The sequence below is a fragment of the Physeter macrocephalus genome, chromosome 1 (genome assembly GCF_002837175.3).
Source record: "Physeter macrocephalus isolate SW-GA chromosome 1, ASM283717v5, whole genome shotgun sequence".
NCBI classification, from domain to species: domain Eukaryota; kingdom Metazoa; phylum Chordata; class Mammalia; order Artiodactyla; family Physeteridae; genus Physeter; species Physeter macrocephalus.
Genome location: NC_041214.2, coordinates 64,272,321 through 64,290,211, shown reverse-complemented (window position 1 = coordinate 64,290,211; position 17,891 = coordinate 64,272,321). Strand labels below are relative to the sequence as shown.

The 17,891-nt window shown below is 39.3% G+C and overlaps 1 protein-coding gene across 2 annotated transcripts in view; it reads left to right on the top strand.

The window, feature by feature from the left end:
- Window positions 1–17,891, top strand: part of SLC2A2 (solute carrier family 2 member 2) — a 29,881-nt gene that overhangs the window by 10,153 nt on the left and 1,837 nt on the right. Inside the window, exons 3-8 of one of the 2 annotated variants that reach the window (XM_007100806.2) lie at window positions 1,098–1,360; window positions 6,400–6,524; window positions 9,131–9,246; window positions 10,152–10,314; window positions 11,011–11,198; window positions 13,870–13,974. In XM_007100806.2, the coding sequence (XP_007100868.1) occupies window positions 1,098–1,360; window positions 6,400–6,524; window positions 9,131–9,246; window positions 10,152–10,314; window positions 11,011–11,198; window positions 13,870–13,974 (960 nt within the window). The remainder of the gene's footprint in view (window positions 1–1,097; window positions 1,361–6,399; window positions 6,525–9,130; window positions 9,247–10,151; window positions 10,315–11,010; window positions 11,199–13,869; window positions 13,975–17,891) is intronic. The other variant, XM_007100807.1, reaches the window with a different exon arrangement.

The following is a 17,891-nucleotide window of genomic DNA, read 5'->3' as shown; positions in this document are numbered from 1 at the left end:
CTATGGAGAACAGTATGGAGGTTCCTTAAAAAACTAAAAATAGAACTACCATATGACCCAGCAATCCCACTACTGGGCATATACCCAGAGAAAACCATAATTCAAAAAGACACATGCACCCCAATTTTCATTGCAGCACTAGGTACAATAGCCAGGCCATGGAAGCAACCTAAGTGTCCATCGACAGATAAATGGAAAAAGAAAATGTGGCACATGTATACAATGGAATATTACTCAGCCATAAAAAGAAACAAAATTGAGTTATTTGTAGTGAGGTGGATGGACATAGAGTCTGTCATACAAAGTGAAGTGAGTCAGAAAGAGAAAAACAAATACCATATGCTAACACATATGTATGGAATCTAAAAAAAAAAAATGGTTCTGATGAACCTAGGGGCAGGACAGGAATAAAGACTCAGACGTAGAGAATGGACTTGAGGACATGGAGAGGGGGAAGGATGAGCTGGGACGAAGTGAGAGAGTGGCATGGACATATATTCACTACCAAATGTAAAATAGGTAGCTAGTGGGAAGCAGCCGCATAGCACAGGGAGATCAGTTCTGTGCTTTGTGACCACCTAGACGGGTGGGATAGGGAGGGTGGGAGGGAGAAGCAAGAGGGAGGAGATATGGGGATATATGTATATGTACAGCTGATTCACCTTGTTACACAGCAGAAACTAACACACCATTGTAAAGCAATTATACTCCAATAAAGATGTTAAAAAAAAAATTAAGGTCATGCAACACTAGTCTCACATTGCAACTTCCTCCTTCAGAAGGGACAACTAAATTCTGCCAACTCACTATTACATTCTCAAAATCACAGACAGTGTTTCAGTCCTCTAGTCATCAAGACCCTTCTTGCCTCCTTCACTTGTTTGTTCCTGTCTGGTTCCTGTTGGCACTGGAATTTGTGACCTCTGTTTTATAGGATAGGTCAACTGAAACAACTATATGCATTAGTATGTGCATAACACACATAATTGAGATAATCCTGTTTAAACACCTAACAAATATTTTAAAGGAAAAACAAACAAAAAATATACAGAATGTTTGAAATATTGGAGCTATTTTTCTTTATTTTATCTCCTTAGGTAATAATAACCCATTATAGACATGTTTTGGGTGTTCCGCTTGATGACCGAAAAGGTATCAACAGCTATGCTATCAACAGTACAGAGGAACTACCCACAAGCCCATTCTTAGGGGTCCCAACACCAACCCCTTGGGCTGAGGAAGAGCCTGTGGCATCTGCTAGCCTCATCACCATGTTCTGGTCCCTGTCTGTGTCAAGCTTTCCAGTTGGTGGAATGATTGCCTCATTTTTTGGTGGGTTGCTTGGAGACCAGCTTGGAAGGTAGGCAAATATCATAAACAAACATAAACACAGAAACTTCAGTATTTTGGGTGTCATAATTTGTTTAGAAAGAAATCATCTTTCTTTCTGTGGAATAGTTTCAGAGTTGTTTTTTCAACTCACGACCCTATGAGTTAGGTTGGTATTGGACCAAATAATGGAGAAATCTGTTGCAACCATCGGCCTAATAGTGGAGGCATTTACAGCAAAAGTGAGTTTGGTGTGTATTTCTAGATAATCACTCTGATTCTCTGACTTTGTAACTTGTAAAATATATTGAGAAACCACTGCACAAGTGGTTTACTCAGGAACTCAGTGGGGAGTCAAGCATGGAATTTTTAACCTGGGAGTCGATTGCTGGCTTCATCAAATTGCTCCATTTCTCAGACATCCAGGTTTTCATTTTCAGATTAGAATTAGATATTTGGATCAGTCAGGTTCTAAGGTCCAGTCAATATCCCCAGCTCCCCAATATACTTGGCATGGGGTTTCTAGCTGCTGCTCCTTTTATCTCAAAGCCCCAACAAGGGGCTGAAGCAAGTGGTGTCTCCATTTCTCTACTTTGGTTTCTATTACGTGTTTTGGATTAAACACATCAGTGAAACTCCTTTACACTCAAATTTCATTTAGTCATGTGATGTACTAAAGCTCTTGGATCTCCCCCACCCCCATAGAGAGGAAGTAAAACAGGAAATAAAACGGTTATTTCTTTAGATTTATTTTCTGCTCTTTGCATCCATCTTTTATCACTTTTTTTCTCATCATAAAAACATGCAAATATAGAAAATTTAGAAAATGTAAAAACCTTTAAAGTTCTAAATGATATAGGCAATTATCTTAGTAATACTGGATTACAATTCATTTAACTATTTTTTAAAATATTTATTTATTTCCTTTTTTTTTTTTGGCTGCATTGGGTCTTAGTTGCGGCACACAGGATCTTTGTTGAGGCATGTAGGATCTTTTTTGTTATGGCACGCAGTCTGCTCAGGTTTCTCTCTAGTTGAGGCATGCGGGTTTTCTCTCTCTCGTTGAGGCACGCGAGCTCAATAGTTGTGACACGTGGGCTTAGTTGCCCTGCAGCACGTGGGATCTTATTTCCCCGACCAGGGATCGAACCCGCGTCCCCTGTATTGGAAGGCGGATTCTTTACCACTGGACCACCAGGGAAGTCCCTCATTTAATTATTAAAATCCCTACTTTATTTTTTCTTGGCCACACCACATGGCATGCAGGAATCTTAGTTCCCTGACCAGGGATCGAACCCGTGCCCCCTGCAGTGGAAGTGCAGTCTTAACCACTGGACCACCAGGGAAGTCCTAAAATTCCTACTTTAAATTATAGTTTTCCCTTTCTGGTTATTAAATTCTGATAACTTCTTGCTCTTGTACTGGAGCTTTTATATAATAAGACTGTAAGAATTTCTCTTAAGTAATGGGTAGCATGGTAATTCAAGTTTTATTCTTACTCTTATTTGAGAGGGACTTCCTCTACCATAAAAGAAAATGGTCAGTTCTTCAAATTTTTATCAACTTATGGTGTTTAGCTGATCTTTAAATCAGTATCCATAAATTATGCAGGTCATTAACAGGCTTTAATTATTTTAAAAATTTAAAAATCATTTCAATTTGCACCAAGTTGGTTTAAGCAGTAGTTGGAAATTTTTCTAGATTAATTATGTCTCAAATAAATAATATTAAGCAAAGCTAAGTTAAATTTTTAAATATGGATAGACTGACTCTTTTAGCAGCTATTGATGTTTTATACTTCTTCTCATCACTGAAGAAAAAATTTAAGCCCTTGTCCCTCATTTAGAGAAGAGATTCCAACAATCCAGTGACTTACTCTAAAACATTTAATTAGTGTCCTGGTGATGGAATCAGGATGCTTGTCTTCTCAAATCTTAGGATTTAGGGGCGTCCCTGGTGGTCCAGCGGGTAAGACTCTGTGCTGCCAAAGCAGAGCGTCCGGGTTCGATCCCTGGTCAGGGAACTAGATCCCACATGCATGCCACAACTAAGAGCCCGAATGCCTCAACTACAGATCCCGCATGCTGCAACTAAAACATGTCACAACGAAGATCCTGCGTGCTGCAACTAAGACGAAGCGCAGCCAAAAAAAAAAAAAAAAAGTCTTAGGATTTAGCATCAACAATGTCAAATGACCATCTATCAAATTGTTTATTGTGAACTAAAAGTGAGGCTTCCTCCAACTTTCAGTAGAAAAATGATCCTCCTTGAAAATAGCCCTAAAACTAATAATTTTAACTTCAAAATTAAGACAAAATAGTTCAGTCTCTCTCACAAAACTATTTTTCTAGGGAGATTCCCTGAGAAATAATATGATGGTCCTTATTGCCAGGGTTATTGCTCTACTAGTTAAAAGTAAATAAAAGTGTACTTTTCCGTTACTGCTTTAAAAAACATCTTTCCTTGTAATTGTGTTAATAGTCAATAGATGTCTATAGCCACTATTTTATAGATTTAGGTTCTCAGAGTCAAATTTTACTTAAAATTTAAGTACCAGGGTAAGGTGGGGGAGACCATGATCTGGGCGGTCCACACTACCATGAGTGAAGGAAGGTATACACAGCATGCCTTTGAATATGTTCTTTCTTTTGTATCAAAAATGGAACTCACCAAAATAAAGCATTAACCTTTGGTTTCACACAGATCAAATCCCAGCTCTGTCACTTAATAGCTATGTGAAAATGAGCAAGTTACCTCAGTTCTCTAAGACGTTTCCCTCCATCTGCAATGTGGGAAAAAAAATACCTCCCTCGTGGCATTATTGTAAGGATTAAATTTAAATGAATATAAAAGGTTTAGTACACTGCTTGAAACAAAGTGAGCAGGCAGCAAGTGTAGATGATGATGATGATGAAGAAGCCTATGCCTACAGAAGTATTTAGAGCAAGATTTAAAGAAATATACTTAGACATAGATTTCTTTCTCCCTGATTCAACCATTTCGTGTATTTTTAGATTATTTATTCGTGGCCATTTCTCACGTCTGAGCAGAAATTAAACTCCTTTCAGGTGGGCTTCCCTGGTGGCGCAGTGGTTGAGAATCCGCCTGCCGAAGCAGGGGACACAGGTTCGTGCCCCGGTCTGGGAAGATCCCACATGCCGCGGAGCGGCTGGGCCCGTGAGCCATGGTCACTGAGCTTGCGCGTCTGGAGCCTGTGCTCCGCAACAGGAAAGGCCACAACAGGGAGAGGCCCGCATACCGAAAAAAAAAAAAAAAAAAATCCTTTAAGGTGTATAGAGTGCTCCAGCATCCACCGGTGGTAAGGAAGAGGGACTTTAGAGCAATCCGGCATCAAAAATACTTTCAGGCTATCTATCTCTTCTACGACTTTTTATGTTTTTCCCGCCTAATGGAATATACTATTAGCTAGCTAGTAACAGTTTCCTAGGGCAAATTATTGAATTTGCCTGCCCTCTGTCCTTGTGTAGAGAAAAAGCACTTCACAGAGAAACACTTTTTCTACTATGCAGTTCTGAAGGTGGTCAGCTCTAAAGCACTCTATTTACCTGTCTTTGGGTACTTGATAACTTGCATATACTAGCTTGCCGTTACTGCTCTAATGAATTACTACAAACTTAATGGCTTAAAACAACACAAATTTGTTTTCTTACAGTTTTGGAGACCCAAATTCAGTTTCACTTGGCTGAAGTCACAGTGTCAGCAGGGCTCATTCTTTCTGGAGGCTCTGAGGAAGAGTCCATTTCCTTTGCCTTTCCCAGCTTCTGGTGGCCACTTCTGTTCCTTGGCTTGTGGCCCCTTCCTCCATCTTCAGAGCACATCACTACAAGCTTTATTTCTTTCATCACATCACCTTCTCTTCTACCTTCCTAGCATAAGGATAGTCCTGATTACATTATTGGGACCGACTGGATAATCTCTTCAATTCAAAATCCTTAATTTAATCAATCTGCAAAATCCCTTTGCCATATAAAGTAACATATTCCCAGGGTCTGAAGATGAGGATGTGGACTCTTGTGGGGTATTATCCAGCCTATCACATGGTTTTTTGGGCAATCATTGCAGTATGAGATTATATAGTTTTATTTTCCAGAAAAAAAAAATCTGGTGTTTAAGATACTTGCTTAGAAAAAGCTCACCTATTAAAGTTTGAAGCACTGAAATAGAGCATAACAAGATACTTACGTTTCTTTGTGGGACAAAAATTTTCACACCTGTTCACTCAAATTCTTTTATTGGCCTTGGCATCTACTGAACTTTGAAGAAGGTTTTTGTGTACCTCACTTTCCCATTTAACAGGAGGAAGAGTATCAGATACCTTCAAATGTCAATTTTCATATGATTAATTTTGAAAATGATGTTTTTGTTGCTATTGTCAGCTTTATTACATATTTTACATTGATTGACATTAACTCATAGATTCTGGAAATATGCTGGCATACAATGACAAAATAGGGATAACTATAGTTCTCTATGATAAGGCTTAAAGTAAAAGCATGTTTTAATTTACTTCCAAATAATTCATACTAAAGAAAACTTAACTTTGAAAGTTCCTTTCATGATCTATATCAACTAAAAACTTGTACCATTAAAAGAAAAACAAAGGGGTGTCATAGGTTACAACCACAGAATTAAATTTAGCTATCACCAGGCAATTATTCTTTAAAACAATCAACTTCTAGAAAACTTAATTGTTAACTATTTGAAAAGGTGTCAGAAGTGTTATCTTACAGCAAACCAGTCATCATCACAATTGAATCATCTCTATCAAAATGTGGAGATCAGGTACATGCAACCCAAATTCTCCCATTATATATATATTACTTATTGTTAATGCTTTAACCCACAGACAGATCAAATTAGCAATCATGGTTTAATTGCTAAATCATGGCTTAATCATGGTTTAATCATGGGCAGCTAGATTCCCCAACTAGCTCTATCAGCAAAATTAAAATATTCAGTCTTAGGTAAAAATCTCAGCATGCTCTGAAAGCAAATAATTTTATCAAGTTTTGATGCTAAATTTCTAATCCTTGCTTTTCAAATTTTCAGAATCAAAGCCATGTTGGTAGCAAACATTCTCTCATTAGTTGGAGCTCTCTTGATGGGGTTTTCGAAATTGGGACCATCTCACATTCTTATAATTTCAGGAAGAGGCATATCAGGACTCTACTGTGGTAAGTCATGCACACACACACAGACACACACACACACACGCACACACACACGCACACAAACACATACACACACCTGAACATTATTCTGATTTTGAGCCTCGAGTGACATCATGAAAGGGAAAGGCAGTAGCATAAAGTTGCAGTCCTGAGTCAGGGAGGTTTGGGACCAGTAAGTGGAGTTGTAAGGGTATGTTCTTATCCACAGCAATGACAACATTTCTAGTCCTATGATCTAAGACAAATTATTTAACTTTGTTTCCTTATCCAGTAAGTGAGAAGGTTAACAGTATCTACCTCCTGGAGATGCTTGTGAGAATAAGTGTTCAGCATAGAATCTGACTACAGCAAGCTGCCGAATGTGCTAGCTGTTATCGTTACTCCTGTTGTTCAGTAGACAGTGGGAGACTGCTATGCACAGACCCCTAACTCTACACTTATGGCCTACCTGGCCACTGATGTCTCTGTCTCTCCTATCTGGAAAGACCCTGACGTCCTGGCCCATTTCTCAGACCACATTCCCTAGCCCTAAATGCTTCCACATGTAGCTGGTTGAAGGGTTAAAGTGGCACTGACCATAGGGAGAGGGAATCAGGCAGAATCAGTTGGTAGAGGAGTTCAGAACGGAGGAAGGGTGCTCCTCCGAAGAACTTCACATCTAAACAGCTGAATCACTATTTCTTGGAGACAGCTTTTCAAACTACCTGAAGCAACTTATCAGCAGAAAGGGAGGATCGTGCATTCTCTAAAATAGTCAAATCTTTTGCTTCTCAATCCCAGTAACACCCATTGTCCCAAATCATAGCCACTAATAATATCCATTGGGGGTGGGAGAGGAAAGGTGAGGGCACAAAATGGTATATAAAATATTTTTAACACTTTTACCTGCAAAGAGGAAAGACTATAATTCCATGCGTCTTCAATGATCAGTTGAAACAAAAATCTAAGATTACTTGTCTCTTTTTGTTATTTTCAATGCTAATAAAAATAACTGAAGGGGTAGCCTGATCAAGGTAAAGAGTCACCCCACTTGTGGAAAAAGGTTTGGATTCAGAGTGAATCCATTCTGGCACTGTCTCTGTCTGGCCTTAGTAACTGAATGTGAGACTCAGTTTCCTCTTCTGTAAAATACAAATAATAACACAATCAAAGAAGTCCAAATCATGATTCTTCTATCTTTTCTCTCTATTTTTTAAAATATAGCAAGAAAAAAATTACAAAATATTTTTGGTAAAGTTGAAAATAAATGCTGTAAACATAACATGGAGCAACCTATCACTAGCATAGCCAGGTAACTTGTACTCTCCAACCACCTTTTAAAATTATGTCTGATCCTATTATGAGCATTAAAATTGCTAAAAATTATAGGAAATACAATTTGACTTCAGGTTCATGTGACCTCAGACCTGTGAGCTTATCTGCATTTTCTGTTCTTGGGGTATAATGTTAGGCATTACACAAAAATAGTACAGCCTAGAATAGGACCAAACAAATGGGTTCTTTTTCCCCTTCTTCTTTAAGATCAACAGACCACTCATTAGAGTTACATGTAAAAGCAGAAATTCAGATGCTGTTATCAATCATGCAAATGTTCATGTGATATTAAGAACAATTTGAAGCAATAAAAAATATTGAAAAAAAATATGAAACAATTCCTCAAAGCATCTTTTATACATTTGATAGGCAGGCCGTCTCTCTAAGAGGAAGCCTCTGACAAATCTTACTTTTAAATTCTTAAGAAAATGCCAAACATCGCATTCAGCCTTGCTCATTGATAGTCTCTGACCTTTTTATGCACTCAGCAAATGGCTAGATACTCCACCATTTCCAACATGACTGACTGCATCTGCATGTAGGAAAACTATAGAAGGCAGAATGGCCTAGAGCTTTTCAAATTTCCGTATTCCTTTAAGCACCAGAAGTCTTTATGCGCATAAAATCTTTTCTGAAGCCTATTATTTGGAGAGAATAAAGAAGCTAGGTTTGCTCTGGTTGGAGTGATTGGGGGAAGAGCCTCTGAGTTCCTCAACCCTTTCCACCTTCCCCCTCAGCCTGGCCAACTCAACTGTGACCTTGAGGCACCTCCACATTGTGGAAACTCAGACAGGGCTTGTAGTTCTCCACTAACACTCTATTGCACTGTGATCTTGGCTAAGTAGTTTCTCACCTTTATCAAGTAAAGAAGTTGGTCTAGATAAGTTCTAATTTCCTTTAATCCCACAAAACTAGAGTGAGAATATTATTGTGTTTTTAAGAATATTGTTAAAGCATTCTTCAGTCTCTTTTCTGAAGATAACCTAAGGCATTATGATACAAACTCAATATTAACATGGATTTTTTTTTAACTAAATAAGACAATGCTATGAATAATTGCCAAACGCATGACTAACCATTCCTTTCTATTTGTATATCCAACTACAACTTCATTTGGAGTCGCATCAACAAACATTCTTTGCGTAAACTGTGTGTAATTGTTGGTGACAAGGGCCCTTCCTTCCAATAAACTCAGGAAGGGAGTTTCAGCAGAATATTGACTGTACTTAAACAGAATTATTGTTATTGAGATAGCCCTGGCTACACTTTAACATTTATGTTCATGTTTCATTCAGGGTTAATTTCAGGCTTGGTTCCAATGTACATTGGTGAAATTGCTCCGACCACGCTCAGGGGTGCTATTGGTGCCCTTCATCAGCTGGCCATTGTCACAGGCATTCTTATTAGTCAGGTAAAAACTCCCATCCCCTACCTCACCCATCCTCTACTTTACCCAACTTCTCCTTCCCTGATTGTCCACTCTCGCAGTAGAACAACACAGAGGAAAAAGGCAGTTCCACAGGTGGTAGTGGAGGTGGTATAGAGGCATGGGCTTTTTAGCTCAAAGCTAAAGTACTACTACTCCACTCCTCACTTTTCTCCTTGGAGTTGTGGTGGGGTTGGCACTGGAAGTGACCTGGTAAGCCACCTCTTGAACTGCTGAAGCTATTCTAGAATTAAATTACTCCATTTAGATTTCAAGGAATACAACATTTCAAAATTTTGCCTACCCAGGTTTCCTTTGTTTTGAGAATCTTACCCGCTCAAATTTAATATGCAGATGCTTACAATAGCAGTTCTTGTTCAGCTGGCTCTATTCTTTCCTTCTGTCCTACGTTCTCAGAGGGAGTCCTAGAACCTCAAACCTATGGCTATCCAGAGGATAAACTACTTGCAGTAGGGATCACAAAACTAGTTCTCTTCAGAGTAATTGTTTTATCTATGTAACCCCATTCTATTTAAGTTCTGGGTAATCTAAGGAGAAATTTTTTTAACAAAGGTCCAAAGATGCATGATTTTTGCTGTTGTTTTAGACATCAAATGTGTGCTTAAAAGTTTCGTTGATTCGCATCCTAAATGTCCCGTAGGAGTTAATGAAAACAAAGCTAGGTGAATTCTTTGTAGAACAAAGAGTCCATAATTCAGTTCAGATGAGACACACTAGCAGTAGTTTTCATCGTGTGCATGCTTGTGCATACGTGAGTCACAATTGTCAGGGATTACTATCAAATAGCCAATGTGCTTTTTCAACAAATTGTTTCAGAAGGCAGATCCAAAGTGATGTGCAGTTGATATGCTTCCTCCCTGACTTTTCAGATCGTTGGCCTCGACTTTATCCTGGGCAATCATGAGCTGTGGCACATCCTGCTTGGTCTGTCTGCTGTGCCAGCTGTTTTCCAATCTTTGCTGCTCTTCTTCTGTCCAGAAAGCCCCAGATACCTTTACATCAAGTTGGATGAGGAAGCCAAAGCAAAGAAAAGTAAGTCTATGGGTGGTTTTACTTTCTTCCTATTGTTTTGGAACTATCAGCTAATGAGAAAGAGTGTGCATGAATGGATACTCATGAAATTGGTACCAGTGCTTTCCAAATGAAGTCAGTGATTATATGTAAGAAGAATATGCAAGATCACTTAATATGACTGGTGCATGCCATTTTGCAACCATAAACATTCACACAAACCCAAACAGAAAATCCACATACAGAGACTTCTAAAAGACCTTTCCTGCATTATCCTTCTATGATAATGAGGATCACAGTTTTGTTTGTCATAAGATGAAGCGAAATGTTCTGCTTTTTTTTTTGCGGTACGCGGGCCTCTCACCGTTGTGGCCTCTCCCGTTGCGGAGCACAGGCTCCGGACGTGCAGGCTCAGCGGCCATGGCTCACGGGCCCAGCCGCTCCGCGGCACGTGGGATCTTCCCGGACCAGGGCACGAACCCGTGTCCCCTGCATCGGCAGGCGGACTCTCAACCACTGCGCCACCAGGGAAGCCCATCTGCTTTTTTGAGAAATAAAAAAGCAGGATTTAATTTAACAAGAAAGAATTTCCAACACCCATGCTATTAAGTAACAGAAAGTGCTATGCAGAACTGTAGCTCTTTCATTAACATAATACAAATAAATTTATTTTTGTTTTGACCTGAGTTGTGTCAACCTGATCGTTTTGGGGGACAGGCTTGAAAAGACTCAGAGGAAGTGATGATGTCACCAAAGACATCACTGAGATGAGAAAAGAAAGGGAAGAAGCATCAAGTGAAAAGAAAGTCTCCATAATTCAGCTCTTCACCAATTCCAGCTACCGACAGCCTATTCTAGTGGCATTGATGCTGCACATGGCTCAGCAATTTTCTGGAATCAATGGGGTAAGTTGCAGAACGTCCCCTAACTCTTAAGAGCAAAGTGAATTAAGATAGATGAGGAAAGAGGTTTAAGTTTAAATAACTAAAGGATACTTTAAAATGTTGACATCACATGTCTCACTACAACAAATATATTGAATGAGCATTAATTTTTTGTCTTGACTCATCTGCCTTCTAAAATCAGCTTACAGTTTTTTTAAATGTCAATAATCAGTGGTCTGCATGTCTATTAAGATGAAGGTTAAAAGGCAAGTCATAATGAATACAAAAGAGGGAAAAGGAGAATAAATATAACTAGAAGATTAAATTACAAGGGGCTTCCAGAGTTGAGTATCAAATTTAGGATTTCTGATAGCCTAAGCAAAAGGAGTCCATGATTCCCTCTGTCTATTTAAATGAAGTATACCAGATAGCCTCGTGCAAAGAAGTTTCCTGCCATCCAAGAAACTTTCACTCTATTTGGGGAGATAGCACACAAAATAAACAATAGAGTGAACTGACATGATATTGGTGAGTAAGGGTAATAGAAAAGACATGACTGAAAAACATTCTGAGTACTAAACTAGCTAGCATTTAGGTTTTGAATTGAAATTCTTGTATTATGCAGACTAAAATTGTTCTACTGACAATTAGCTACTAGAAGAAAAAAATTAAGCATTTGTTAAGAAACTAGATAAAGAAAATCACTTATCCCCTTTCATTGCTGTTAAAAATGTGGTTTGGGCTTTTATAGTGAGCCAATCCTAGATTCACAAAGACACTTTGGGGGTGACTGATGAATGGGCAGAGACTTGGGGGAAGCAAAGAAAGCAAAAGTTGAAGCATGAGTTGAAGCAAAAGAAGACCTGAGCCTCACTCCGCAAAGTGAATGCTGCTCTGCTGTGGTCTCCATCCTCCTTTAACAGGTCCTTGATACTCATTTTTTTTTTTTTTTTTTTTTTTGTGGTATGCGGGCCTCCCTCTGCCGCGGCCTCTCCCGTTGCGGAGCACAGGCTCCGGACGCGCAGGCTCAGCGGCCATGGCTCACGGGCCCAGCCGCTCCGCGGCACGTGGGATCCTCCCAGACCGGGGCGCGAACCCGGTTCCCCTGCACCGGCAGGCGGACACGCAACCACTGCGCCACCAGGGAAGCCCCCTGATACTCATTTTTTATCCGTTAACTCTTTATAACTTTGGGGCTCAGAGACCAAATCTGTATCCTCTCTCTCAGCTCTGCTTGTATATCCAAGAGCACAACACTTAATCTCTCTAAACCTCCCTGCTTTAGCTTCTTTCCCAGTGCCTGACTTAGAGGCATCCAGGAAGTGCCGACCCACAGGCTGTCAGGCAGCCTAAAATGGTGGGCTGGTGTGAAGTGAGTAATCCACTCCTCACTGAACACAGTCTGAACAGTCCTCCTGCATCAGCCATGTCTGCAGGAAGAGGCCACCAGCAGCAGGACATGTTATGTGGGAAAGGAACTGATGGAAGATGATAGAACAAAAAAGATGATCTAAAAGACTATTATAAACATAAGGACATAACCAAATAATAAAGCCTATTAGGGGGGTTGTGAATCAGATTTCACCATCCACTGAGATTGGTGGAAAATTTTGGGTTACATGCAATGACAACCAGAACTCTTATACACACTGGTGAGAGTACAAATCGACACAACTTTTTTTTTTTTTAATTTTTAATGAGGTATAATTGATTTACAGTGTTGTGTTAGTTTCAGGCCTACAGCAATCTGTTATACAAATACATATATCCACTCTTTTTTTAGATTCTTTTCCCATATAGGCCATTACAGAGTACTGAGTAGACTTCCCTGTGCTATGCAGTAGGTCCCCATTAGCTATCTATTTTATATATAGTAGTACGTATGTGACACAACTTCTCTGGAAAACTGTTTGGCAGTGTCTATCAAAGCTGAGAACATGCATACACTATAACCCAGCAATTCTATTCCTAGGTATAAATGTATACATATTTTACCAAAAGGCTTGTACTAGAATGTTCATAGCAGCACTATTCATAACCACTCTAAACGATAACTACCTAAATACCCATCAATAGTAGAATGAGTAACTAAATTGTGGTATATTGATACAATTATACACTAAACAGCAATGATAATGAACAGCCTGAAAATATAACAATATGGATAATTCTCACAAAGGTAATGTTGATGCCAGATACAAAATACACACTATGTGGTTCCATTTATACCAAGTACAAGACTAGGCAAAATTTATCTATAAGGATAGAAGGTGAAAGAGTTTCCTTTGAAAAAAGGGTGACATTTAGGGGGCTTCTGGAGGGCAGGAAATGATTTATTTTTGATCTAGACTATACAGGTGTGCTTAGTTTGTGAAAATTAATTGAGCTGTACACTTAAACGATATGTGTACTTTTTTGCGTGTATTTTATACTTTAACAAAAAAATAAAGTGCAGATGTAGAGTTTTCAGCTAAATATAAGGAGAACTTTTAAGTGATTGGAAGCTTTACACACTGAAGGAAGATTGTGGTTTCTCCTTCCCTGGAAGAAGAGGGTGGATAAAACCTTTTGGGAGTTCTAGGGACCCTGGTTCCGTTGAAACACCTAAAAATAAACAAACTAAAATAATTCTTGCTTTAAATCCATGAGTGCTAGGCTTCTTGATTAAGGCTAAACTATTATTATTTTGCAGATATTTTACTACTCAACCAGCATTTTTCAGACAGCTGGAATCAGCCAACCTGTTTATGCAACGATTGGAGTTGGTGCTGTCAACACAGTTTTCACTGCTCTCTCCGTAAGTTAAATACTCTATATAAATATTCTGCTTGTTCATCAGTCCAGAAATGGGAGTAAAATAACCTTGTAATATAAAAGTGACCTATGACTTATTGTCCACGTGTAGTGGGTATGTAGATAGAACCAAGTGGGTCACAGGAAGAGTCCTATTTGTGAATAACCAACCACTGTATTGAGATTAGGCATAACTGAACAGGTGGATCACTGGTTCTCCTTATCTGCTGAAGATGTCATTTGTCACTCATTTGTGCATTAGTAACTCACTTGGGGACACAGACACTTGGTATTTTTGTGTAAATACCTGGGCTCTTTCTCCTTTGCTCTGTACTTAAGCCCCTTGATATTGGCAAACAGCTTGTCATTTCTATCAGCACTGGATCCTAGATCCTCTCCTTCCATGGTTGAAAATTTTTATCCTGATATCTTAGAAAAAACATTTTTAAAATAAACATGGTCCTCTCAATTAGATAGCTAAGCCTCTAGCAAAATTAAACTGATTCAGTAAATTCTTATGATGTTAGGCCATTGGGCAGAACTTCCAGGTAGTTCACAAGGCCATGGCTTCTGGTGATGTATATGACTGTGATATTATGAGAGGACGGAATAGAAGCGGTTTATAACTTGAAATGTTATTGCTATTTTTGAAATGTAACTTTTTTCAAATGTCAAATGTTATTATATACTTTCGACAATTTTTCTCAACAAGGGAAGAGGTCATATACTCTTCTTAAGACCAAATACCTTATCTAAGGAACGATTCAGTATATTGACAGTAATAATATTTAATATAACAATCTAAGAATTAAAGTAAACAAAAAACAACAACAAAACCCCCCAAACTTCCCAACTAATGTAACTCACTTTAAAATGAGGATAATTGAGCTTAGTTTTATCTTTGAATGCAGATGTTAAAAAAGCTTGTGCTTTTTAATTTTGGTCACAGTGCTATATACTCAGTATACTTTAGTCACTTGTTTTTCATTCTCTGCACATGGACTTTTAACTATTACCTAGAGTAGTCAATAAATTACAGCCTGGCTACCTAGATCAAAAGGCAGGTTTTTCCAGACCACATTAAACAGAACTGGACCTTGGAAAGAGAAGGAAGAACAGATAGTAAGGGAACACCAGTGCTTCCGTAGAAATGCCTTTAGAGATAATGCCTGTTCAATCCAAAAGGCCACTATAACCCAATAAAGGCCTGGTACTAGGATGGAATCCAAGGGACTATTCCCATTCTTTTGTCTCCTGAGATAATATTTTTGCAAATCCCACTTCAACATATTTTTCTCATATAGAGACTATGATTAAAACATTTTATGTGTAACAGTATTTGCTATGTAAAGCATCATGTTATCAAGATCAGGGTAACCCAAACTCTAAGAATGCCTAACGAGAAAACTACTGCAGAATTCTATTTTTGTCCTCCCCACCACCAGCCAACCCCATGGAGTGGGAGGATTTGTTCTGAAAATAGAGCCTTGATTATTTTGAATATACCTTTTTTGAGCTCATCCTTTTATTCTGTGAAAGTTTTTGCATGACTGACAAAATTTTAAAAAGTCAACTCTAATCAGCTGTCTAATTAACCCTCCAGGACTACAGATAACATTTTTAATTATATTTATTTTTGAAAAGTTGTTTTAAAGTTCAAAGCAGTACAAAAAGGACAGCCTCTCAGTCATCCAGTTTCTCTCGCCAAAATCAACCAATGTTACCGAATTCCGTGTATCCTTTCAAATAAAGATGTGCAATTAGGAATATGTACTGATAATATACTAATGTTTCAACAATTTGGAAAGAACATAATCAATCTTCTTTTTCTGGATGAGTACTTGGAGGAAGAGATAGACTTTTCTAACTCGATGCTGAATTATGTTCCACATTTCCATATTTTCTTTTAAACTAATGAGCTGGTAGAAGGGAGCCTGTAATCTTGAGTGAGAAAACAAAACAGGAAGAATATAAAGGGAACTGGAAGGCAGCATAGATTTAGAGGAGAAAGAGTGGCTCCAAGTAAGCATCCAGGATCTGAGTGAGGTACAGTGTCTGCAGAGAAAATGAGAATTAAGGCCAGGTAGACATCTCTGGCCCCTGACCAAATCTCACCCTGTATCACACCCCTTCCTGAGTGCTCACCTAGCCCCAAGGAGGGAGTCCAACTCAATTTTCAAGGCATGTAGTTTTAGAGTTTATAATCCTATTAGCAATAATTGTTCAGAAATAGAAGAAACAGACACAGTAAAAGCCCTTATTCCTGAAGAAATCCTCCAGTTTTCTTGGCAGCTTGACATGGTGTCATCAAATCAGATTTAAAAGTCATAATTAAAGAGTCAAAATATATAGAGAAATTTTATGAGCTTGAGAAAGGTTTGTTTTTCCCACTTTTTTCTCAACAATTAAACGTGGGCTCCTTGCTTCCCTGGTGGCCCAGTGGTAAAGAAGCCACCTTCCAATGCAGGGGATGTGGGTTTGATCCCTGGTCAGGGAACTAAGATCCCACATGCCACGGGGCAACTCAACCCGTGCGCCACAACTACTGAGCCTGTGCTCTAGAGCCCGTGAGCCACAACTACTGAAGCCCGCACGCCCTAGAGCCCATGCTCCGCGACGACTGAACTCGAGCACCTCAACAAGACAGCCCCCGTACCGCAAATTACAGAGCCCACGTGTTCTGGAACCCACACGCCTCAACTAGAGGGAGAAAACCTGCACACCACAACTAAGAGAGAAGCCCACGCACCACAACGAAAGATAGTGCATGCTGCAACAAAGACCCCACGGGGCCAAAAAAATAAAGAAAACTAAAAAAAAAATTTTTTTTTAATGTGGCTCCTTGCTTACCACCCTGAAGTGATTTGAAACTCTAATATGAAATGCCTCTGAGATGAAAGGGGCTTTCATTGTAGGTGAAAAGAAATGTTTCTCAGATATTTTCAGAGCCAAAGCTCACTATACTAAGGGTATTGGATTGCTGTTGATTTACTGATAGATTTATGAGCCTAACCAATTTACTCACTGAAGTGAGAAATTATGACGGGTAGTTTTTGTGTGTGTGACTCACCAACCTTGGCAGTATTCCAAGGATCAAGCAAGAGTCTATTCAACAAACTCTGGTCCTGGCTAAATTGTAAATCTTAACCATTAGTGCAAAGATCCACAGACCCAAAGGAATCGACGCCAAATCTCCTGAATTAGGATAAGAAAGCACTTTAACCTTTTGCTTTAAAGTCATACCTTTTCAAGTGGATAGTTCATTACCAGCACCAGGTACATTTAGGCTCACCAGAAAAATGCGGGCCTGACTATTTTGGTAAGGCCATCAAATTCTGTATGCTGCCCCTGAGTGGCCACAGTTTGACTTTATTTGCAGTAAGAAAGTTGGATGAGAAGAGTTAACACATCAACAGTTGTACTGTTTCAGGGGTCTGCAGTGCTCAAACCCTTGCAATTATAACTTAGGATAATTATCAGAAGGGAAATTAACGTCATTTTTATGTAGGACCTTCGTATTTTAAGTCTACAGGAAATATATTGGGAGAGATCCAAGAGGTCCAGTCTCTAAATATTGCACCCAAAGTGATAAACATCAGGTGGTGGTAATGCTATGGTTCTTTCTCTAGAATGGCCTGTTCAAATCAATGTGATGAAAGGAAGCCAGTAGTTGTTAATCACCTCTGTTCACTGAGGACAGCTTTGCCACCCCAGGCAAGAGTCACTCTCCTCCTGAGTTCCACATCTGTAAAATGGAATAACAGAAGGGCCTCTTTCCAGCTGTATAAATTAAAATGATCTCTTTGGGGGCTTCCCTGGTGGCGCAGTGGTTGCGCGTCCGCCTGCCGATGCAGGGGAACCGGGTTCGCGCCCCGGTCTGGGAGGATCCCACGTGCCGCGGAGCGGCTGGGCCCGTGAGCC